Source organism: Natator depressus, chromosome 4 (assembly GCF_965152275.1).
Source record: "Natator depressus isolate rNatDep1 chromosome 4, rNatDep2.hap1, whole genome shotgun sequence".
Lineage (NCBI taxonomy): Eukaryota > Metazoa > Chordata > Testudines > Cheloniidae > Natator > Natator depressus.
Window position 1 is genome coordinate 14,388,722 of NC_134237.1, and position 25,163 is coordinate 14,413,884.

The 25,163-nt window shown below is 44.1% G+C and overlaps 1 protein-coding gene across 8 annotated transcripts in view; it reads left to right on the plus strand.

The window, feature by feature from the left end:
• The window catches only part of SEPTIN11 (septin 11), a 72,251-nt gene extending 53,569 nt beyond the window's left edge, over positions 1–18,682 (plus strand). Inside the window, exons 6-11 of one of the 8 annotated variants that reach the window (XR_012639225.1) lie at positions 1,371–1,467; positions 3,218–3,386; positions 6,915–7,047; positions 8,960–9,147; positions 13,010–14,571; positions 15,402–17,279. Coding sequence is in view for 5 of the 8 variants with exons in the window: in XM_074950453.1 (XP_074806554.1) it covers positions 1,371–1,467; positions 3,218–3,386; positions 6,915–7,047; positions 8,960–9,147; positions 14,457–14,511 (642 nt within the window). In the remaining 3 variants the exon portion in view is untranslated. Of the gene's footprint in view, positions 1–1,370; positions 1,468–3,217; positions 3,387–6,914; positions 7,048–8,959; positions 9,148–13,009; positions 15,319–15,401; positions 17,280–17,680 lie in introns of those variants that run through there. The other 7 variants (XR_012639224.1, XR_012639223.1, XM_074950454.1 and 4 more) reach the window with 7 other exon arrangements.
• Positions 18,683–25,163: the final 6,481 nt, after the last annotated feature.

Consider the following 25,163-nt stretch of genomic DNA (forward strand, 5'->3'; position numbering starts at 1 on the left):
CCCGCATGGCAGCGAGGGAGGGAGAGGCAGGCGCATGGGGTGGGCTAGGGGAGGAGAAGCACATCCTGCTTCTCTGACTTGCACCCTTTTGGGGCTGAGTGGAACGGCCAGTGGAAGCTTGTTTTAGCGAGGGAGCTGCAGCTCCATGGCCAGGCGGGGAGGATTTCTCCTCCCATCCATCTGCCCCATTCTTGGCTTGGCTGCCCAGGCTGGGCACTGGTCTCTGGACTCACCCCTTGGTCCATACCAGCCCTTTCAAAGGACAGGCTATGAAAATACCACCTGGCCAAGCTCTCCAGAGGCTGGCGTGCAGGCCTAGCTTCCGCTTGGCAGGGGTTCTGAGCATCTCTTCCAGCTGCTGGGACTGTCTCAAATCCCCTTTCAGGGCTTTGATCAGCCACGTTCGTCCTGGTCTACCTCCTCCGTTCTCCCAGAGCAGCTGGGCAGTGGAGTGAGGCTCCACCCATTTCCCATCTCTTCTCCCTTCCTTCTCCCCACTCATACTCAGGCTCTCTCCTTACTGGCTAGCACAACTGGCCAGAGTGGGTCCCAAGTGTGCTGCTGGTGTGGGCCAGCTGCAAATTAATACCCACCAACCCACCCAGTAGGAAGCCAGGGACGAGTTGTGAGGAAGGCTGCCTCCGGTGGTGGTGCAGTTTACACACCACCTCTTGCTTAGGGCTGTGTCTGCAGTCACGGCCTAGCCCTTTGCCTGGGAGATCGAACAGTTACTTCTAGCTACTGCAAATGGCTGGATTAAAAGGCTTTGGCAAATATTTAATTTTTAACTTTTTTTTTTTTTTAAATGGCCCCTTCTTTTGAGAAGCAGAGTTGTTTTTACTGTGTGACATTTGATTTTTTAACATTCAAATCCGTTTCCATTTTGATTGCCTTGTGCAAAAGACACCAGTTCCGGGTATAACATTCGTATGGTCATCCGATAGACACAGATATAAAAGAAAACACATTACTCTCCCATTTGCAGGATTTCATCTCTATCCCATCTCAAAAAACAGGGGGGGTTAAATTTGTTCTGAAAATGAATGTGTTGGGTATTAAGCTGCAGTGAAGTGCACTGACCTTTATATTTAAAGTCCATGTTGTAATGAAATGCAAGTGCTCTAGTTGACTAGGACTTTTTTGTGGGAGGTGGCTCATCTGCTTTAGATTTTTCCTATCTGAAGTCCGAGCATGCCTCTGATCTAGAGCCTCCATTGATCATCCAAAGACACCAGCTGGATTGCAAAGGCATTTTAGTAACTTTAAATAAAAAATCACAGCTGCTATAGTAAATAGAGCTTTCTTCGAAAACACTCCCTGGCAAAGCAACACAGGAAATCCCTAATCTCTTTGTCTCTTTGCTTTTGTAGGTCCATCTTCCATTTGCTGTTGTTGGCAGTACTGAAGAAGTGAAGATTGGCAATAAGATGAGCAAGGCCAGGCAGTATCCATGGGGGGTTGTGCAGGGTATGTCCAAAGACAAACAATAACTCCTTGTTTTATGCCATCCAGTTTTTAAAAAATTGCTGATCTGTTGAGGCTGTCTGCCAATTTTTGGCCTTGGGCGGGAAGAACTTTGCAGTGGTCAGGGGCAAAAAGGCCATTTAAAAAGCAAAACAAAACAGGGCTTCGTAAGCACTTCTTAACCTTGAGATTGGTCTCTTGGTCACTTGTGAAAGGCGTGAATCCACAACCTGACTATCTGATCTGGGGAAGAGCAGGTTAGAATTCAGAGACGTTGGCAAATATTTCATTTGTAATTTATTTTTATTTTTCTTGTGTTCCTGACATTTCTGTGCCAGCAAACTAACTCTGAATAACAGGGAATGGTCAGACAGGTGAATGGTTTGCTTTATTTTCAAGGAATATGTAGCACGTGCCTTACACTTCTCTGATGAAAGTCAATGGGAGTTTTCTCATTGATTGAAATGGGATCAGAGTTGAGCAAATGCTGAGTGCTTGTGAAAATCTCATCCTGAAATTCTAACAAAATGCCAATAAAGGCCAAATTCTTCCCTTGGATGTGCTGGTTCCTCTGGAAGTCATTGGAAGCCCTGCATCTACCTGCGACTAGAACTTGTCTCTGAGGGCATGTCTACATTGCATGCTAAGCCTGGGTGTGTGGGAGCTGGCTTGTGGATTTGTTGCCTCCATGCCCATACTTGTGTCCACACTGCATTGTAAACCTGGGCTTACAACTGCTGGCCCCTGGTCTCACGGCTGTGCTAGTGCGTCCATGCTGCACTACTCAGACCTTCTGACTCAGATCTGCAGCTTAAGCTGCATCCACACTGCAAAATAACAGGGGCTTGGACCCAAGTCTCAGCAGGAATTGGGCGCTGACCCACCTCCCTAGCCGGGTTTAAGGGACCCGAGTCCTGAGTTCTTGCTGATGTGAGGTAGACTGAATTGTGTGTGGACAGAAGGGGGGATTGGACTCAAACCTGAGTCAGACCCCTGCGTTAGTGTGCAGTATAGACATACCCTTCATGTTTGAAAAACCAACCCAGAGTGTATAGACACTGGCAAAGCCTAGGCCCTGCAATTCACCCCCACTGCAGCTCCCCAAGTGGTAGCAATGGTGGATGGGGTGAAATGGAGAGGGCCTAGTTATTTTTACCACTGTATTGTCTAATCCTGCCAGCACAGATAGTGCTGATGCCCTGCTCTTGGTACGCATTCAGGCAGGGGACGTAGAGGTATCTGACTGGAAAGCAGCATGTGAGAGACTCAGTGCAACAAACTGCAAGAGTGTTTGCAAAATAATTCTTCAGCTGTTAGAATATTTTTCAGCAGTTTTCTCCTGTTCCTGTTGATAACACAAGCTGCTCACTGAGCAACTTGAAACTCGCCAGGCGCTCTATCATACAACACAAATCAGAGCGACATCTCTGAGTGAATTAGGGTTAGGAAATAAGCTAGCAACATTTGGAAATCTCATACTAGTCATATGCCGTGTCAGTTTCCCCTCATTCCCAGGAAACCTAGTGCTTTATTCCCATTTACAGTGAACCCAGTTTACACTGCTGTGACAGGGGCCCCTAATTTCTAACACTCCCTGACCTGTGGAACTCCAGAGGCATACACAAGCTGCATAGACATGCACCTGTGCACAGTAAATACTAACCATGAAGAAAGAGGAATGGTGAAAACCCACTGGATGTAACTTTCTTTTTTCTTTCTTGATGGGCTGTTTTTCTTTTCGTTTCTTTTGCAGTTGAAAACGAAAACCATTGTGACTTTGTGAAGCTGCGTGAGATGTTGATCCGAGTGAACATGGAGGACTTGAGAGAGCAGACGCACACCCGGCACTATGAATTGTACAGGCGCTGTAAGCTAGAAGAAATGGGATTCAAAGACACTGACCCTGATAGTAAACCATTCAGGTATGAAAGCATAACAAAGCCCATATTCCTTTGCTGGTATGAGTCACTAGTGAGTGACAGCACTTGTTTTTCCTTCTCTACCCTCCTACATTCTCCTTGGGGTTTTTTTGTTTTCCCTCATCCAAACAGCCAAACATGTTTCCCCTTCAACACCCCAAGTCTTTCCTGGCTGGAGTGAGTTAAATCCAAAATTAGACTCTGATTGCATTGCCACTATTTTGCCACTAAGTCAGCCTGTGTGTGTGTGTGTGTGCTTTGAGTCACCTCTGAGAGTGAGTAACCTATTGTGAGGGGACGGTTTTTTAATTGTGAAGGGAAAGAGTCATGTTAATCCTTGAGATTGCAGATCGTCTGCTGGCACCAATCACTGCAAACAGGATTTCTCTCTGATCCTTGACAACATTAAACCCAGGTGTGTTCCATAGCTCGAGGTAAAGATACAGCCTTGTTCTCCTCACACCAATGCTCGCATAACCCCGGTATGGAAGGTCAAGTTTGCATCCCTCTCGCTTAGGCCAGACTGACACCAGTATTAAGCTTCAATGACTAGGTGAAGTTCCACCGGCATGAGAGAGAGGGGCGTTGGGCCCCTGCTCTCTAACCAGCTGAAGTGTGAAGTTCATTTGATTTCCTTTCCAGAGAGCAATGACTTAAGATGGGCTCAGCCCTTCCCGTTCAGGAATCCAAGGAATTTCCATTGCTTCCTGTGTACTTGAGGCCACTTTTGCTCAAGTTATAAGTAGAAAGGAAATGGGGAAAGTACCTAATTTTATACATCGGGTGGATGCTAGTAGTTTAAAGTACCCCCACCCCCTTTTCCTGCAGTAGTTGTATTTCCAAAATGAGGGAGATGGTCGTGTAGGGAGGGTATCCCTTATTCCTCCCAAGACAAGCAAGCAAATATGCATTCCCTTGAGTCTGAGTCGTGGTCTACAGAGGGCATGTCCGCAGCAATCCTAGCTCCTCAGCTGGTTTACATTACTCTGTCAGGAGCAGTAAGTATTCTATTAATCTTAAGCAAGCTGGATAAGACCGCAGCAAACTGTTTACACTAAACAGGATATTGCAGAAAGGAAGCATGTAAATGAGAGGCCAGTGTCAGTGAAATTAAGCTCGTTGCAAGAATGCAGGCCACTGCTCATGCAGGCTCGAAGAGGTGCTAAAACAGGAGGAAGTGTCTGTGTTCCTAACAGAAGGTTTTTGGTTTTGTCTTTTTGTTTGAGAAGAGGTGGGTTGTACCCCACAAAAAACAGACAGCGTCTCTTTTACTGTTGTACTCTCCTTGCTTCCCATGCATTTTCCTCCGCTTTGTGGAATCCTTTCCCCGTCGCTTGGGTTGTTAACTGGCCTATCGATTTTTAAAATAAAAGCTAGAACGTTTTTTTTTCAATTGACAGTAATTTGGAAACGTCTTTTCCTTAATTGGATGTAAATGTTCAGATTCTGGGAGTTTTCTCTGGAATGTAGGTTTATGCCTCTTCGTTTGATAGCTGAAGTAACAGCGTCTCTAGAGTGCTGTGACTGTAAGAAGTTGCTGAAATCCCAAATGGCCTTGCTTTTATACGCCTCCAGTGAGTTTTCCATATGTAATTTTGAATTCCTGGGCCAAATTCTCTGCTGGCATAACGGCCGAGAGGTCAGCGGTGTTGCCCCAAGAAAGAATTTGACCCAGACGAATTCTAGGGAAGTCATGGAATTCTACCAGCAGAGAATTTGGCCCAGATGAATTCCAAGGAAGTCAGTGGTATTACATCAACAAACAATTTAGCTTGCTGGCTTTCACGTATTTGAAAGTTTCGCACGAAGGGTGGGATTTCCAACTGTAGTTGAGGGCCTAACTTTGGTAGACTCTCCTGCAAATCCCAGGCTAAAATAATAAGGTGATATCAGTAAAAATGAGTAATTTTGTCTGTCGCTGGAAAAAATCCTGCATGAGCTGGCCAGCCTTCCGCCTTCCACACCACCTTGCTCTTTTGTTTGTGACCAAGATGTGGGTTGCAAGGCAGGATATGATTAACTGAGTATGGAGTGCTTTCAGTTTGGTTTCGTAAGGCTCTGCTGCTCTCTAGGATACTATATTGCAACTGCAGTTTCTAATCTTCACTCAAATGAACAGATAAAACTGAAAGCACGCACAGGGTGCTAGCAGCTCTGTTGATGAAGAAGGTAGTGTATCCAGAGCCTATACTTAAACACTTACAGGAATTCGATTAGGTATGGGCCACAAACAGAACCTTCCATCGAAAATTGAGTTTCAGGTAGATTCTGATTCGTTTGTCTGGATCTTTACCTATTATTACCAGTCTGGGACTGTTTCCAGTCCAGATCCAAAAGAAGCTCATTTTCATTTTCCCATTCTCAGATGGTGAGAATCTCACGAGAACTGAATCCTATGAGACTTCCACCATTCAAGTGCTGGGAACCCAGCTAGGTCAGCTGGCATCATGAGACTGTCTCTGTCTGTGGTTGATAGTGCAGAAGAGCAGCTCATGAGAGACCCATTCCTCTAAGGGGCTGTGGGGAAACTGGTGGGAGCTGGGGTTACTCAGCACTGTGTGCCAGATTAAGCCTGAGATGTAGCAATCTGAAGGCTATGTTTGATTGGGATTGCGGGAGGATCTAACAAAGAAAATCACTGCACGCAATGAAGAATAAAGCACTGGCCCGAAGCAGGGGCAAATGTTTCACTAACTCAGTTTTAATTGTCCTCATTGTGCCTACGCATAGAACACCCTGCGTGTAAACACAAAATCCATATCAATGGAGCTTTAATTGGGATTGTTTGTTCTCAGGAATGTAACCTGGGAAAAGAGTTGCTGGCAAACTCCAGCTATCCTTTTGACTGAGATTTTCAAAGCCACCAAAGGAATAAAATAAATGGGAATTTGGCTTCCAAATCCCCTGAGCGACTCTGAAAATCGCAGCTCTATGTGTACGTGTGTGTTGGCCCATTTTATCCCCCAGAGGTCTACTGCAGCATCTCCTCGTTGGGTAGTAAATCAGTGTCAAGAAACAGATTCCTTTGTGTTGATGGAGGAATGAAGAAATTAAAGTTGTAAAAGATGGTGATTCAGAGGAAGAATAATAGTGTTTTACCAAACATATCAGCTCAGAATCTGTGTTCTGTTAATCCTGGATCCTACATAGGCTAGATGCAGGACAAACAGAAGATGAGGCAAGCAGATTGGGAGCAGACAGAAATGTATAACTTATCAGCCGTGGAAGGCTGTGTTAGCTGCTGGATTGCAGTAAATGCATATGCAGTAGCTGGTTTTGAAGCTGAGTCACTCTTGCTGCCTGTTAAGTGACTTGCAGACTCTGAAAGCCTTTTATATAACTTTCCAAACCGCGGCCTTCCAGAAAACGGGAATGGAGATCTGGACACTGCGATCAAGTCTCTTCTCTGAAATTCCATGGCGATGCTGAGTGAGGGGTGACATGCCAAGAGGCCCAAAGCCTGGGTGAATATCTCTGGTCCATGCACTAAGTGTAATCTTGACTGTGTTTTCCCTTGTGTATTTTTAATAGTCTCCAAGAGACCTATGAAGCGAAGAGGAATGAATTCCTGGGTGAGCTGCAGAAGAAGGAGGAAGAAATGAGACAGATGTTTGTCATGAGAGTGAAGGAGAAAGAAGCAGAGTTGAAAGAAGCGGAGAAAGATGTGAGTGATTTCTAACTAAAAGGATTAGCGCAGGGGTTTACGCTGGGAGCTTGAAAGGGGCCTAAAGGATTTAGGCATTTGGATCCCACTGGTAGTCTGAGAGAAAGGATGGCCCACTTGTTAAGGCATATGCCTAGGTGTTGGGAGACCTGGGTTCAAGTCCCTGCTCTGCCGTAGACTTCCTGTGGGACCTAGGGCAAGTCACTTAGGGCCAGATTTTTAAAGGTGTCCAGGCACCTACATTGATTTTCAATGGGAGTTAGATACCTAAACACTTTTAAACACCTGGCCTAAGGTCCCTGTGCCTCAGTTCCCGCATTTGGACAGCAGGGATAATAGCGCTTCCTGGCTTCTCAGGGATGTTATGAGGATACAGACATTGAAGATTGGGAGGGGGGCAGCAGATAAATACCATAAGCACAGAGAACTCCCTCAGGCTTCTTGATAAAACCCCAGCCACCACGTCATGCTGGCTCTGCAGATGGGAGTCCTTCCTGCCCAATGAAAGGCGCATACTTGCTAGGTCATACAGCTCAGTGGTTCCCCTTCGCCCAAAATACTGGGGACAGCTGCAGTCTGGGGAGCTGATGGCTTTCCAGGATGGCACCCAGGGCTACAGATTATCTGTCTTTGAAGGGGCCAGGTTTCAACCATTACAGTTCTTTGAAACCTGGCTGCTGCATAGAGCCTTTCAGCAGCTCAGCACTGTTCTCTGGACTGCCACCCCCACTGCAGAGTCGGGGTTTTTCAGAGTGCAGCCCCAAAGGGCACAGCCGAAATGTCATTATCCAAGAGGGCCACTTCAACAGGAGTTGCTCTAAGACCGATTCCCTGCACGTTGTTGTCCCATTATATCTCTGCAAAGGGGGTGTAACATGCCACCGGGTCAGAGTGGTAGCGTTTTGCACCCACTATCTACTCACTTTGTGCATATGTAGCTGTTTCCACATGGTGGTGGGCAGAGGAGAATCAAGCCCTGAGCGTGTAAGTGCACAGATACCTGTGAATGTTCCGAGAGCATGAGAGTGTTTCTGGAGGGCTTTTCATCAGGTGGTCACGTAGCAGTTTTGCTGGTCACCAGTGTACAACAGTTTGTCACTACCCACACGAAAACACAAATTGTATGAGTCTGTTCGTTAAAGTGAACAACAAGACACATCATTGTAACCTTCCCAGTGCTTGGAATTGGGAATGAGTTTTCTAGCAGTCCCCAGAAAGCCAGAAGATATGGTGGAGGAGAAATGCTAGCTGGCTTGGGTCTTTCATGCAGTCATCTCAAATTCATCTCAATACGTGAATGAAATAGATGTTTAAGGCAGTTCTCTTCACACGTAGCTTTCCTGCAGCAAAAGGTGAAATCCTAACTTTCCCTGAAGCCCGTTGGCAGAATAACTAGTATATAAGCACCCAGCGATACCTCTCCATACTTTGCTCCTCCTTGTAGAATACCAGGATTGTTTAAAATCCCTTTAGGAAAATTTCTTTTTGAGATCAGTAAAGCTTGGTTTTGTGGTGAAGGCCCTGGACTGGGAAGATCTGCCTTCGATTCCCAACTCTACCACAGCTGTCCTGTGTGACCTCAGGCAAAATTTTCAAAAGTGCCTCGATGACTTAGGCTTCTTCATGCATCAGAAATGGGATTAAAGCTCGTAAATCCCACTGATTTTCAATCTGACCCTTATTTCTTTCTCTACTTCAGTTATAGACTACTTCTTTTGGCCGTCGTGTCTGCTTAGATTGGGAGCTCTTCAGGGCAGGCACTGCAGTTTTGCTATAGTTCTGCTTTACGTGTGTGGAGAGCATCTAAAGCAGTGGGACCCCTGTAGGAAGTGCTGTAATTCATGCAAATAATAAAAAGCAATATTCTCTCCCCCTCCCCTCCAACTCCATCATCCCCTCCCTGTCTGGGCAGCTCCATGAAAAGTTTGACCATCTCAAGCGGACACACCAAGAAGAGAAGAAAAAAGTGGAAGACAAAAAGAAGGAGCTTGAGGAGGAGCTGAGCAACTTCCAGAAGAAGAAGGCAGCCACTCAGCTACTACAGTCACAGGCTCAACAGGCTGGTTCCCAACAAACCAAGAAAGACAAGGACAAGAAAAAGTAAGGGGCTGTCGCACTACAACCTTGTGGCCTTATTCCAGTGTGTGTGGTTTTTTTCTGTTGCATGTCTGTATTTGCTTTTTCCCATCATCAGACTGGAAACTGGGCTTTTTACCAGACTGATCAAATAAAATATCTCCAAGGGGTGGGCCGGGGAGATGATTTTAATGTTTCATTAAAAGGGTACCGTAAAGTTTAATTTATCCCTCTGGCTGGTTTGAGAGAGCAGTCAGAAAGTGGAGGTCTAATCTGTGATTTTTTAAGTATATTCTGAACCAACTTGGGGACACTCAGGTCACAGACTTATTCTCCTGAGCCCAATAAGAGTGTCTCTAATTGTACTTCCCTTCCCCATTTATACTTTAACTATAGTTCCTAAGTCTAAATACTTTAGGGTTGCGGTTATAGCTGTAAACACCTTTAAAACCAAAAGCTTAACAACCATGTCATTTTGACATGGAACATCCTAGTGCCAAAAAGTGAATACTTGGAAGGTTTTTTTTTGTTTTTTAAACTATGGTACCTATAATTACAGGTTAATTTAATTCACGTAGTATCAATTCAATATAATAAGATAACATCTAGCAAAAGATAAATGGCATTGTATTTTCTACTATTATGTATTTACACTCGTGAGGCAAATTCTACTCTCAAATACTTATGGGGCTTCCGAATGGCAGAATGTATTCAAGGGCAGAATTTGTCCCTTTATTGGCTTTAAAAACCCCCAAACTGTCTCGGGATTGGAGACTTACAATGAAACCAAACAAGTTTGACAGAGCTGAAGTAGAATAAGAATGGATTGTCTGTATAGCAGAATGGGATAACCTATTCTGAGGGCAGTCTTGGGTAAAAAGTACCAATAGATCCTCTCTGCCATTCTCAGATAGGGTAGGGATCCCCTGGGATTTCTTCCCAGGTTGCCTGAGATAAAAACACACACTCATTTTACTGAAATCATATACCCTATAAAGAGAGTGATATTGTAGAAGCTGAGTAACACACACAAAACTTTGTTGTCTCCAGACCTCAGCAAACGTTTAATAGCCAATGATCCAGCAAGGTCTTGCATTATACATTTGGCATAGGGCATTTCCTGGTATTCTATGAAATACGGTTATAAATAACTAACACTAAGCTGTCATTGACAAAAGAAAAATGGTTGAAGTGCAATTAATGATGTGGCAGTTTTTGCTTTTTATTTGGTCACCTAGGGCTTGTCTGCACGTGGAGTTATTCAGGAATGGCTGGTGTGCTTTAAATTCCCATCCTACCTTAATCTGAATTGACTCTCAAGTGTGGGCAAGACCTTACTTGCTAATTGACTAACTTCAACTATTCATAAGAGGACTAGAGCGAGCTAGTGAGCTTCTACTTTATTTCATGTACACTAGTGTATTTTTCTACAATGGGCAGCAGCACCGTGCTCTCATCCTTGTACCAGCAGAAGCCAGAGTGTGTCTCTCTGGTTTCTGCTGCTGGATCAGTGCTCTGAAAGTCATGCCCAATGAAGACATTTAAAATAATGAAGGGCCAGTTCCTCACCTGATGTAAATCAATGTAGCTCCTATGGAGCCATGCTGGCTTACTCTAGCTGAGAATCTGGCTCTAAAAGCTTACGCAAAGACCATAGAGAAAATACAGCATTTTCATGTGTACTGGAAACTCATTTAATTAAAATAATCCAAAAAGCAGATCAGCACAGAACTAATAATATCTGGCAGCAACCTTCCTAGAATGCTGAGATTTCTCCCTTGTGTGTTTTCAGTAAATAGGATAGACTGGAACAAGGGTCCTGCCTGGCATGGCTGTTCCCACATTGTGTTCCCCTAGTACGGTCTTTTTTCTAAGTAACTTGGAACTTTTGATGACCTTTTCCTACTCGGAAATCTTTGAAATGGCGCTGCTAACTTAATATTTATATAAAATCTGCAGTAGGCTTCTTCATCTCTTCTGTATCAGACTGAAGCTATATGCAGTGAGGTTTGGTTTTGTAACTTTTAATAGTAGATGTTACTACTAGTTATTCCTGTGAATTTTTCGGGCACCTGCATGGAATTGGTGTATTATATACGTCATGTTTCTAGTTGCCATTACAAATCACATGGTTTCTATTCCGCCACAGAAATCCAGTCATGAGGAACATGCACTTTTGCTTTGTAAATATGTTTAAAATAGTCTCGGCTCTCAGTATCATTCCACACCAGCTGTTGGGAGTTGCTCAAATTGTTTTAGGATGTTCAAATTGGTAACAGAAGCTGGAAAGGAAGATGCGGATGCATCTGCATTGTAGCATATCTTGGTTCCTAAAACCTTTAAATTTCCTCTTGCACTCTAATGAAATGCTACAGTTTTAATAGGTAAGGTTTTTTATTCTTATCGTTGAACTGTGGTGGCATGACTGTGATGTTTTATACAATTACCAGTGGAAGTCAGGCTAATCCCTGAAATGCTCTCTGCCGGATTTCCCTTGTAGCTTCCCCAGAATGCAATTTATTGGACTGCTTCTTTTTAAAGGTGGAATTACACATCTGTAACTTGGACTGCTGAGACCTTATCAGAATTCTGCACAAGCCAGAATGATAAAACAGGGCCAAATTCTCTGCTGGCCTAACTCCACTGGAGAGAATTTGGTCCCATCCCATGAGAATAAACCACTGTCCTTATTACTTCCTTTTTACTGTGGTTTTTCTGATGGATTCATGAGTGGAATTGGACATCTACAATTTACAGACATTTTTCTAACATTTGTTGGTGTTGATAGCCCTGATTGAGGAAAGAATTTTGAGTGGGGACAGCACTTAAGCATGGGCATAAGTTCCCTTGGAGTTCGAGGTATATTATTATTAACTTTTTCATTACCACAGCACCTAGGGGCCCTATTTGTAGACCAGGCCCCACTGTGCTAGGTGCTGTACAGCCATGTGCTTAAGTGCTTGCCTAAATCCCATCCTGATCCCATAATCTTAGTTGTGGCCTTGGCATTTCTTCATACCTAAATATTCCAGAGGCATTTGCTGGCAACGAGTGTGGTCATGGCACATGTCTAACCAGAGTGGGTCCTTTTTAATAAGATCAGTGAAATGCTTCTTGGCTCTTGCCTGTTCCATTGAATAGGTCGTCAGCTGCATACCTAGATGCGTGCATTGTATTACCTGCCATTTCTCAGACAGCCACAGGAGTTGGAACTCTTTTTTGTTTGGCTTCTTTAACGTAAAGTCACTTTGTAAAACAGTACAAGAAACGTCTCTTCCTTTAATGAAAGGAACTTTCAAACCGGTGCAAATATACTAGGCCGTATTCAGTCCTGGTAGAAGTCCTTAAACTACATCATGCAGGGTGTTTAATTGGGGCCTGGGACAACACCCACTGAAGAGAGACTCCAGCTGATTTCAGTGGGATCGGGATCAGACCGGTCGGCTACATTTTCAAAAGTGATGATTGACCTTAAAGTGCCCAACTTGAGATGTCTTAAAGGGGCCTGGTTTTCAGAAAATGTGAAGCATCTGCTCTCTGAAAATCAGAATCCCTTTTAAGGTGTCTTACGTTGGGCATGCAAAATCACTAGCCACTTCTGAAAATACTGGCCTAAGTCACTATCAAACAGTAACCTAGTTTGGACTAACTATGTGGTTGGTTTGTTTTTCTCCACTCAGTTTTTCTTTGCTTTTGCTTGTCATATAGAATAGAATTGACTCCAATTTTAAGGTTTGTTTCACTCCTTTTTAATTTCATAATCCATTTGCATGGGCGTCCACCGAAGCAGAATGCTGGTGTCAGCTCTCCCAGCTTTCTTTCTTTCTTTTTCTTTTGGGTTTCTATTATTTCTAATGTTTTTTGTTTTTGTTTTTTTAACTTGCAGTGCAAGCTTCACATAAAGCCTGGCAAGCCAAGGATGTTCCTGCATTCACCTGCTTTTGCAGTAACGTGTGTCTGCCATCTGTTTGGTTTTTGTTTTTGTTTTAAACACAAATAACTATTAACTCATTTAATAATGGAGTGGGTGGGAGAAAGGTGGGTGAAGCAGTGAGCTCTGGAAATTGAGTGTGGGGGGGGGGAGAGAGGGGTGTTCTTGTTTGAAAAGTTGATGCCATTTCTCTCTTTGGTAAGGACAGCAGCAATAGATCAGACCTGCCACTTGGCTTTGAATTGAGAGCAAGACTTGTGCGTCATTGGCTTGATCCAAGGGCACTGAAAGACATTGGAAGGGTTTCAGGATCAGGCCTTAAATGCTGCTGTTACTTGTTTGCACACACTGCTCTCAACAGGCCAAACTGTGATTCCCTTTACTCGCACTGAATAGCACAAGTACTCCCATGGAAACCTGGGGGCTTAGTTATGAGTGAGTTACTATTCAATGCGAATAAACTCAATGCAGACTTAGCCAGAGTCTCCCCAGTGTATTGCTAAACCCAGAAGTCCACTTAAATGAGTGTTTCTTTGATAGCTTGACTTGTAAGACTAGAAATCCCATTGTTAGGTTTTTGTGTGTGTATGTAACAAAAGAGCAACTGACCTTGCATGCTTTTATTCTTGCATGACTTTTTTACCTTATGGATAATGACTTTTGGCCTGGCTTTTTGTAATTCACCCAACAGGTTAAATATTTTTGCAATAACTCTTCTCTATTAAGTGTTATGGCTAACCACTAAAAGCTGTGCAGTGTGCATCAAAAGGAGCTGCAAATTCCCAAGACAGGAGGTTCCCCCTCCCCTATTGCTTTGAAATCAAGAGTCCCCCATCAAAAACTAACCAGGTGACTGAATCCTATCCCAAAACTTGAATACACTTTCCACAGACTGCCTGAGTAAAAGTGTCACCCCTCCACACTTCGTTGATTCCTGCAGGGCCCCATCCAGCAAATGCATAAGCACAAGAGTAACTTTACTCATGCAATATAGTTCAGTTGATGTTAGTAGGAGTCCTTACAGGAGTAAATTTTTGCACATGCTTATGTGGTTGCAGGATCAGTCTTGGAACATAGTGTCTTCTGTTGGTAAGTGCCAGTGAACCATTAAAGGAGTTAATTAAAACTCCATTAACTTCAGTTTCTCTGGGCTCCTAAAGTGGAGAATAAGGCTGTTCGCTCTCTTTACCGGGCTAAGATATAGCTATCTTGCTTGACAAAGGCAACATCAATGCACTGATCAGCTCTGCGCAGCCGGCTAAGGCTTGGGATGCAAACAATAGTTTGCATTAAAAAACGGTGACTGAATGTCTAGCATAAGCCAGGCCTTTTTTTAGGGCGTACTTGATGTGAAAATTGACCTGTTTAATTTGTATTTTCTATGCCATTCCTTTTTGGACAGAGTCTTTTCCTTTCTGATACATTCCAAGAAGTGGCGACCCATGTTTACTCTATGACTTCTGGATTTCTTTCTCTGCTGCTGCTGATCTGCCAGCTTTCCCTCTGCTCCTAGCTAGGTAGTCTCCTGTTTCTTTCTTTAAAGCACTCTTGAGATTAACCCTCTTCACCTGATCCCACACATTCCAACTTTGCTTGTTTCTACCCAAGCACAGGGGTCATGTGACTACAGTCACAAAGGCAGGTTTGTGGGGGGTTGTTTTGTTCTCTTTTCCCCCCACTCCTCACTGCGTAAACATGGCTCTTAGGGAGGGGAAAGGGTGGCTGGACAAACTGCATAAATTTAAGCAGAGGAAAAGCAGGGAAGAAACTTTTGAAATTCAAGCTAAGTTGTCATGTGAACACAATCATTGGAAGGACTGACAGTTACAGTAGCCAGGTTAAACAGCAGTAAAAATCAGAGATCCTTGCAGTTTTGCTTCAGCTTAACCTTATAAACTCACTTGGTATTGAACACATGAAACCAGTTTCCTAACCATGGGCTGCATTTGATCATGCAATATGCTCAAGTTTAAAGCTTGTGTAGTGTGCTTCCATCAGCTGTGTCTGTGCGTGTCCTATTTTTAATTAACACAGGTGGGGGTTTTTTGTGCCAAGTAAGAGAACTTAATTTTAACATTAGTTTTTCCTGTTCAGTTTAAAAACCCTTTCAGGGGAAGCTTGGCAGAGAAAATTAGCTGAGACTAGGTATTTTGGACACAAAGCTGTTGCCAAATGTATTAAATGTTGGGGGGAGGGATTGGTTTGTTTCTCTTTTTAGCAAAAAACAAAACAAAAAACATCATTTTGGAGAAGCTGGGAATAAAATTTTAAATTTAATTTTTTTTTTTTTTTTTTTTTTTTTGCCCAATGGCACACTAACTTTTAAAAATCCCTGGGCCATGTTTAGCTTGTTACTGCTGCACTTCTTTCCTTTCTGTATCTATGCCTTTTTTCACAGTAGTCCCTGGCTCTGCACGGAATAAGTGATACCTCAAATCTAGTTGGATGTGCTTTCTTTCACCTTTGCATGTAAGTACAGCAGCAAGAGACCTCTCTGCCCACTTTTGAAATGAATGAAAGTTGAGTTTTCTACAAGTGGCAATGCTGAGGGGTTTTAAAAAACTTTTTATTAAACAATAACCATCTTCAGCTGGGATTTTCAAAGGAGCCAAAGGGAGTTAGGCACCAGCTCCTACTGGCTATTAGGGACCCCTAACTCATTTGAAAATTCCAGCTTAAGGTAGCGTTAGCTTTTGATGACAGCTACGTAACCCTAAATCTTGCTTGTGAGGATCTGCAAATGGTAGGATGTTTAAACAGCAATGACTAGTCACTGATAATGCTGCATTTCCCAGAGGTGCTGGGATGTCCATTTTTAGGATGTTATAAATGAGCAGGAACAAACAATGGAGAGTGCAGATCTGCATATTAAAGCACTCCCTGGATGTGGAGTAAAACCCATAGGCGAAGTCTGAATGACACACTGGCCACCTGAGAAGGGTGATACTTGTTCCAAAATGCACTGTTGTGAGTATTGGGGGTTGACTTTCAAAAACACAGATTAGGCACCTGATTCCCACTGACTTGACATCTCTTCGGTTATAAAGGGGTCGTTGTTCAAGGGTGTTCAATATTGGCCTCACTGCTCCTCTTTAAATCCATAGGGAAACTCCCTTTCATGCTTTAAGGAGCAGAGTTAGGCCAACACTGAGGGCTCTGGAAAATCCCACTCTGTAATATGTTATAGAAGAACCTTGACTCTGCTTATCCTCAGTGGTAACTATGGCAACCTGAGTATATCCAATCATGCCCAGAGTTATAAAACAAAACCAAACGTTACCATTGGACCAAAATCCATGTCATCTTTCAGTATGGGGTGATATGTCATCTTTGTGGCTGATGGGAAAGGGGGAATTACAAGGTATTCCACTCAGTGGTGTCTCCAAGCCGGAATTTGAACCAGCTAGTGAAAACTGGCCAAGGTACTGATCTGCAGAATGCATCCTCTCAGCTGCCAAGCCAGACTCTCTGTGTTCCTAGCTACTGGGAGATTTCCTAAATACAAGATCACTTATCCTTTTGCTGCCTTGTATATTATAACCCTGTCAAGAAGACTTTTGTATTTGTGTCTTTAAAAAAAAAAGCCTTATTTTATTTAACACAATCAATGGGTTTTTTTCAAGTAGTTCTCATTCTACTTTTAAACTATTGTGACGGAATACAGCAATGTCTTGTGTGTGTTATCAGATCTGTCCATTTGAATCATGTTGTGATTTGCCATTCTCAAGGTGTCAGAAACAGCTTATTCCTGTCACATCCTTTCTCCAAGGAGCCCAACTGCATTTACAGTATATATCATCTATGAGGCCCTAAGGGCCAGGGTGTGACAGTATGGGATTATACAAATATGAAAGGGTTTTTTTTTAAACTAACTGAAAATAAAGCTGTGAACAGCAGTAGGAATATTTTGTGTACTTATTTTTAAATATATGCTGATGGCCTTAAACTAGAGGTGTAGAACACTGTTACCTTGCTCTTTGAAAATAACCCATGTTTTTGTCCAAATGACTGTATACCTTCAGCCAGTGTTAATGCAGAATTATATATGTATGCCACTTAGATGTCTTATTGATGTCAAAATATTTCATTTTTGAAGTTCAAAATGAATCATAGCCTTCCACCATAGTTCAGTTCCTTTTTTTGTATGTGCTCTGGGGTGCAAATGTGAAATAATGCCAACACACAAAGCGGGAAAGGGGAAATATATTTTTACCCAAACACTCTAGTTTTTGTGTGGCCTTTGTAACTTTCTTTTGTTGTGGTTGTTGGATGTTGGGTGAAAAAGAAGTGGACGTGTGTGAATGCCAAGGGTGACGTTTTCATGCTTGCTTGATGTTGACATAGACATTTCTTGTTCTTTGGTTGATTGCTTTTGGGCTGTGCTAAGGCGGTTCACAATGGTAGCATTCATTTTACCTTTTTTAAAACCTCATTCCTTGCTCCTCTTCCCCTGTTCACTAAACAGTGGCTTGGTGGGCCCAGCCCCTTGCACCGCTCCTGCTGCATATTAAACCCTTCACATATGCATGCTCTCTCTCCTTCACAGCTTACTTCCTTTAAAATGTTTCATTTTCTTTTTTCCTTTCGGTTGAATTCTGAACCTTTTTTTTCTTCTTCCTTCTGTAGCTTCTTCTTTATGTAACGGTCACCTTGCCAAGCCCCCACTCCCTTTCTCCTAATGGGCATTAGAAGAGCCAGCGGGACATGTACACACCCGTTGGGAGAAGAGTTACCTCATTCTTCCATCATCTCCACCTTGCTCTTTAAAGCGTGGGTCAGGGAAGTGCGTAGCTCTAAGGGTCTGTTTGCTCCCCAGTGCTGACCGGTATGTCTTCTACAGGATTTTCATTACCACAAAGAGACAGAATAAGTGGAACAGAGAACTTAGATGCTATCACAGATATTATCACATTGGGAACTTTTTTTCTTTTGCCATCACCTGCACACTGCTCTTGATAAATAAGAAGCTTACGGATCACAGACAGAATGAGCGTGCAATAATAGAGGATTGCTGAGTAGTAGACTTACGCTAGAACTGACTTTAACGCTCTCTGACAAACATCCTGATCTGGCTACTCTGAAAGCTGTGCGCTCCTGTGCATTTTAAACCAGTTCCTTGGACAGGGATCACTATTTTTAAGTATGAAGTGGCATGAGCAGAGAGAGCTGTTATTTGATACTGTCAGGTTGATGGAATTTGTTCAGTTGTTTTCAGCTGATCTTCTGCCTCTTCGTGTGCAAAATGAGATCTTTTCCTACAAAGTCCAGCCACACAGATTGCTGCTTGAGAAGACTGTTTTTAAGTATGTGAAGCCCATCCAGTAACTATTTTTACATGCTTTATGTAGTCTTGCTGTGGGACATGTGCATAAACTTTTTCACTTGTCTACTTCAGAAGCAGATTCAACAGCGAAGAGCTTGAAAAGTGCCAAAAAGTAAGCTTGTAACTTAGTTTACACATGTAAGTCGAGTGCCCTCTAGTGTCAGTGGCTCAGTTCATTATGATTGTCGTTTTAGGTGTATTGTGGGGAGGTTTTTTTAATCACTTGCTGCCAAACTGTGGCTGTTCATTGCTCCTGACCACAAATCAATGCCGTATTTCAGTGTGGAGTGACAAAGGGAATGCAGAGTATTTTACATTGCCTCCTTTCTTGTTTACAGAATAAAAGCCACTGTCGTTCCCAAACTTGCTTACGTGCTTTTTCAGAAGTACAGGTTTTTTTGGCAGTAGTAGAGGATTTAGACTCCTGCTGCAAGAGAGAGGGCTGGGTTTGGAGTGACAAAACAACCCTTTCTTCAATCTGATTAAGTAGATTTGTGCTTATACATCAAGGAAATATTTAAATCAGCTGTACAAAATTGTCATGAATGTTTACCAGTCCTGGTATTAAGTTTAGCTGGCTGAAATTGTACTCTCCTCCTACTGAAAGAGTGGTAGAAGATGGGGAGAGAACCTGAGGGTGGAGTTAAAGCCCTGTACCTGGAACAGACTTGCTCAGAAGCAACCACCTACAGAAAATGTTTGAAATATATTAAGTTTAGAACACCAGGCCTCAATCCAGGAAGTGTTTAAACACAGGGTTAGTGCATTGCTGGATTAAGGCCTGACTCCATTAATATTTCATTTCTTCCACAGATTTTTGTTACCACTTTTAGTAAAATGTGACTGTTACTGATGAGCAGAGATGAACCCAATTTTCTAGCACTGCGAGGTCAGGCTGTGATGTTTCAAGGGTAAGAGGATACTGCTTTGATCTATATGAAGCATAGGATGAGAGATTCTCAGTGTGCTGCCAATGGCACACCTTGCCCTCATTTCAATGGGAACAGGATCGTGGCCTATGTGACTTCTTCAGTAGAAGCAGCTGAAAGTCACCTCTGGGCAGAAGGTCAGCTAGAGGCTTAGGCCTTACTTAACTCCCTCTCAAGCCCTCATTTGAGAATAAAGTTTATGCATGTGCTTAAGCATCAAGGCCCTGCCACAGTGGATGATGTCTCACCCAGGGAGTTTATAATGGCCATGCCTTCCAAATAAGTTAAGCTACTTTTTACTTAGCCCCCAATCCATTTGTGCCTCATTCCTTAATGCACTGCTGCATGCTCCGAGTCCCTATGATGGGTTAATCAGGTGTGAGTATTTTTAAAATCAAATAGTAGTTAGGAACCCAACTCTGGCTTCTGAAAATGTATGGTCAGAACAGCTCCCCTGCCTGCATAGTCCTGAAGCCTACAGTCCCCCCTAAGACACAGTGAGTTCACTGCTGTTCTGTGCACAAGGAGTTGAGATTCAATTAAGTTTGTATACATAGTTATACAGCCAGGCTCCTGCACCCTGATCAGGCAGCTGGATGAGCTTAGACCAAGGGCTGGCAATCTTTCAGAAGTGGTGGGCTGAGTCTTCATTTAGTCACGTGCCAGTAATAAATTAACATTTTTAGAAGGTCTCTAAAATATATAACTAAATGAGTATCATAAATAAGACATTTCATTTAAAATTAAATTAAAATGCAGAACCCCCCAACCAGTGGCCAGGCAGGGTGAGTGCTACTGAAAAATAAGCTTGTGTGCACCATAGGTTGCCTGCCCCTGGCTTAGACCATCACAGAAACATGAGTGCTGCATGAGGTGGGGCCTGTGGTGTTTTATTTTCACTTGACTGCCTTGCAAGCTTTATGTAATGCACACAAAAGGCTGAGCACCTGTGTTACAAACCTATTAGCTGCCCCTTAGGGGAGAAGATATACAGCTGAGGAGCTGCTGTTTGGTAAGGGGCACACTCTTATTTGGATTCTTTGTGAAGTGCAAGCCTTTGAATTACTTATGTTGGCTGTATGCCTAGAGACAGGGGTTCTTCTAATGTTTGAAACAGAAACCCACCAGCTTCTTGTTAAACATGTTTAAAGTTTCCCCACTTGTTTTTGTCAAGGAATTTTGAAAAGGGAAGGATGGTGTTGACTCACTTTCCCCCTCACACCCAGCTGTTAAGAAAAGTAATAGATACCACTTCTATTAACACAGGGAGAGATGATAACATAAGTGTCACCCAAAGCAGTTACATATTACTCACCGGGCAGGGTGCTCTTCCCTATAGATTATGGAAGCGATCTATTAATTTAAAAGGTACCAAACACTTTGGTGTAAGAGAAAAAGCAAAACAGGATCAGCTCTAGAAATGAGGTAAATGCATTAGAGGGCCATATCCCCAGCTGCTGTGTGTCACTACAACTCCATTGACTCCAATGGACCTACACTGAGGCGCTGCCACGCGATAGCATCTCTATCTAAAGAGCTAAATAATAGTGCCTACCTGTATCCAGGCTTGGTTCCCTGAGTTAGTGCCCTTCATGTGTGTGCCTCTTCTACAGCTAGCCTGCCTTTCCCTGCTAGCTAAGTCTCCTGACGTTTTCCTTGCACGTCACCTACTGTTCAGATAAGAGCCTGTTCCCCAGAATAAAACAAGTCTGACTTGTTACTATTATCTGCAAGAAAAGAGAGAGGAGAGTCAACATTTACTCAGCCCATGTGAAGAACAGTGTCACACCAATGGTAACTAATGCATCTTCACAGCTATGGAGGACTCCTCCTCCTCCGGTCACTGGTGTCACCTGCGCTTCACAGGGTACAAGGGAGACTTGGGGACAGACTGAACTGGCTCCACATGAGGTAGTCCTGTTAACTCCCCTTGAGCTGTGGAGATTTACAGCTGCTGAGGTGCTCCAATCTTCACCCTTACCTCTCCTGAAGTAGTGTGGTCTGGGATTAGGAACCCCCTCCCCTTACATGCTGTAGATCAATTTGTATTTTGGGGTACAGTACTTGAGCCCCATCTGCCTCCAGGCCAGCTCCTTGTAGCTCCCATGATTCCCATTCACAGAGTGCGCTGTAGGGGAGGGAATGTAGAATGCAGCGATGAGAGAAAGCACAACTCCTTCACCACATCACATGTAAGCTCTTAGGGACCGTCTTTATGTTCTGCGTTTGTACAGCACCTAACACAATAGGGCCCTGCTCTGTGACCAGGCTTCCTAAGCACTGCTGCAACACAACCAAGGCAGAGAGAACTTAACACTGGGAAACCAGTCTTACCCCAGTATCTAACAGCGGGTGCTGGATTCTCTGCTTGCCGTGGTTTTATAAGCAATGTAACTCCACTGACATCAGTGCAACAACGCCTAAGGGAGAGAGACATCGTGCTCTCTTGGGTTAGCTGCAGTGGTCTGCAACCAGTCAGCGCTGCAGGTTCTCAGCGCCTTTGGGAAAAACAATGGATTTAAATGTCTAACTTTAAAAGCCTCCAAGGGTGGGACTTGTACCCATTTTGAGTACCCCTTCCCACCCTTTAGTTTGTGCAGGACACACAGCCAGCCATCTAGTGAAGCAGCCTGTACAGGGTCAGTGATAGGAGATGCTCACCTGTTCTCTTCCAGAGTAACCACCATCTCGTGCTCTGCTGTATTGGAGTCCCTAGGCTTGATGAGCTCAGCAGCCAAAAAACCTGAGGCAAGGAAGAAGTGGCAAGATGATTAATTTGTTGTCCATTATTACTAATATTAATTACAGCAGTGGCTAAGGACCAACCAAGAATAGGGCCAGGCACTGAACAATCATGGCATGCCGGTTTGATGTCATAATGGGAGCTGAATGTGGTAGCCTCATGGGAACATGGTGAACAGTGCAGCAGGCTGCCGTGAGCTTGTGACTCCATTCAGTGACTGGCTTGGCAAGGCTGGAGCTCCAAGCAACGTGCAGGCTCCCCTGGGCATTTGTATCCGTGTCCACAAGGCACCTCCTCCTGTGTGATATTCAGGCGTAACATTTAAATAATAAAAATGTGTTCTTGGTCTCGTGTGGTCTTTTAAATGCTCCATTTTCCCATGCACAGTGGTAAAGTGCGGCCAGGCCACCACCCAGAACGTAAAAGATGAAGTTGGGCCTCACACATTAGCAGCACCTGCCTTCCAGTGGGCTGCCCTGCCTCCCCTGGGTTTAGCAGGGGGTCACAGGCATGCAAGGACTTCATTACTCACACGTTGTGGGGAGGGAGCTGGAGGAAGACGGGACCAAAAAGCGATGCATCGTTGCCCGTTAAAAGAGTTATTACTTTCTTGGAGCTGCTGCAGCACATTAGTAGACGCAGATGGTACTGAGACATTTGGCCGGTCCCCCTGTTGGACACGTGCTGGTCGGCGTGACAAACAGAAGCTTGGATTTGGCTAACTTTTAGGGCATAAAAATGTACTTTTCAGCCGCACTAAGGCCTCAGTCAAAAAACCCTTGAGCCCAATGAAAAGACTCCCATTGACTGCAGTAGATTTTGAGTCAGGCCCCAGATGAGGAAGAAAATACCACCCCACCCCACCCCCCCCCAAAAAAATTAAATGGCCACAGGAAAAGCAAGTTGGGCCTGTGCCCATCCAGTGTGGTTCAGAGCTAACAAGCCTGTCTGCTGGAGGAAGTAGATGGTGAATCATTCACTAAGCAACCATGTCCATAACACAATTTGATTGACATCAGTGTGCGTGACATTACAACATTGCACTGTGGGAGACGATAAACTTCATGAAGGGAGGGGGAATTTGGTTTTTAAAGGAGGGATTTATACTGTTAACACAATAAATAAAAGGCAAATATCCAAGTAGAGAGAAGCAAAGATCATTTCCCTAGAGACCTTGGAGAAGTGGCAAAGGACTAGAGGATAATTGCTTTCCCCTTACATCTGTTTCCTCTGCTGCCTCTACAAGACTGAGAACCTGGGGCAGGCTGGATACGTGCAGACAGAAATTGGGAAACATCTGGAGGGAATTTTTTAAAATATTAGGATTCAAATCACCTAAAGGCAGAGCCTACTTTATGCACACAGCTCACCGTTGCCATGTACACATGTGGTTGTGCACATCAGCAGGGACTTGCCTACAGGAAGCACAAGGCACCAATGAATCAGGGCCTATAATTCTAGACACCATTGTCTGTTCCCTCTTCACCTGCATGTTCAGTGCCAGACTCAACTGTAGCCCTGTTCAGTCCTGCTGCACCATCCTAGCAAGACGGCTCCTTGGTATGAGAGCAGCTGTCCTTTTCATTCTTCAGACAGCTCCTGAAGCATTTGGCTTTGTAAACTCACAGGGCTGCCATATAATTATGGTTAAAGTGGCACCGCACCATTTTGCCCTCTGGACAACAAGCATTCACGCCAAGTCAAAATAATCTGCAGCTTTCATGCCCCAAAAACATTCAAAACAGTGTAACAGCTACATCAGCCACAAGAGGGAGGCAGAGGCTGCAAAGACGCCTTCCATGACTCAGTGACTGCTTGTGTACTCTAGGGCAGTGGTTCCCAAACTTTAACAACCCGCGAACCCCTTTCACTAAAATGTCAAGTCTCGTGAACCCCGTCCTAAAAATTATATTTCCAGGGATTTTCTCCCTTATCTCAGCATAAATTATAAAAGCAGTGATCTTGGAAATATAAAATCTGTTTTTATGACATGCTTATTACACACTATTAATTATTATTTATCATTACAGTATTTTTATTACATTACAAAAACGACACTCTTCCAAGATCTCACTTTTGTAGTTGGTATCACTGTTGATTAAGCCCGTTATAAGACAAGGCTCCTATCAGAGGCGCCAGTAGAAGAAAGGGGTGCAAAGGCAAAGTCCCCATGCCCCCCCCAGGGAGGGGGCACTGCTGGAAAAGTGGAGGGGCCCCCGCAGGGGCCGCTGGAAAAAAGGGGAGGTACCTGTGGGGGGGGCACCAATGCAGGGACAGCACTTGACCCTCATCGGGGCCCCCCCCACACTGGCGCTTCTGGCTCCTAAGGAGTATCTGATGCGGAACAGCATGAAGGTATTTAAGAAGCCGACTCAAAGAGCTCCTCCTACATGAGCATTCAGATCTTGAGCAGTCCAGGCAAACAACACACGGTACAACAAAGCTTAAAACTTGTTCATCATAATTTTAAAAACAACACTAGCTGCCTATTTAATTTTAAAAACAGCAAAAAATATCCACCTCCCTTTCCATTTTGTACAAGTCTAAGTTTAAATCTCCTGAGTGTGATAGATAATGCTTGCTTTGATCTACTTAGTTCTTGGAAGTCCCCAAGGCTCCGGGCTGCTGGACCCATGCTGCCCCGGGCCCCGAGGGACAGCTCTGTGGGCCATTAGCGAATTCTTCCCCCACCCCCCTCCAAGAACCCCCTGTAACATTTCGTGAACTTCATTTTGGGAACCACTGGTCTAGGGTCAGGGTATGTCGACCATGGCAATTGGCGGTGTGTTTGCAATGCAGGTAGGCAGGCCCATTCTGACTCTGAGCTCGTTCCGCTAGCCCCAGCAGTAAAGATGCAGCGGTGCGGGCTGTCCGAGCGTGCCCAGACCCTGGGACTTTAGCCCACACCTCTGCATCATCGCTACTAGTCTTAGCTTGCTAGCTAGATTAAGGCTCCTGTGGGTATGACTTCCTGAGCTACAATCACCCCTCTGACTGCCCTGGAGACGTACCCGCAGCCCTGCACTTCCTCCTGCAGCTGGCCGGTCCCGGGAAGGGGGGAAAACGGGACACTTCATCAGAGGAAGGATTGCAGGATCTGGCTCAACGCTGGGA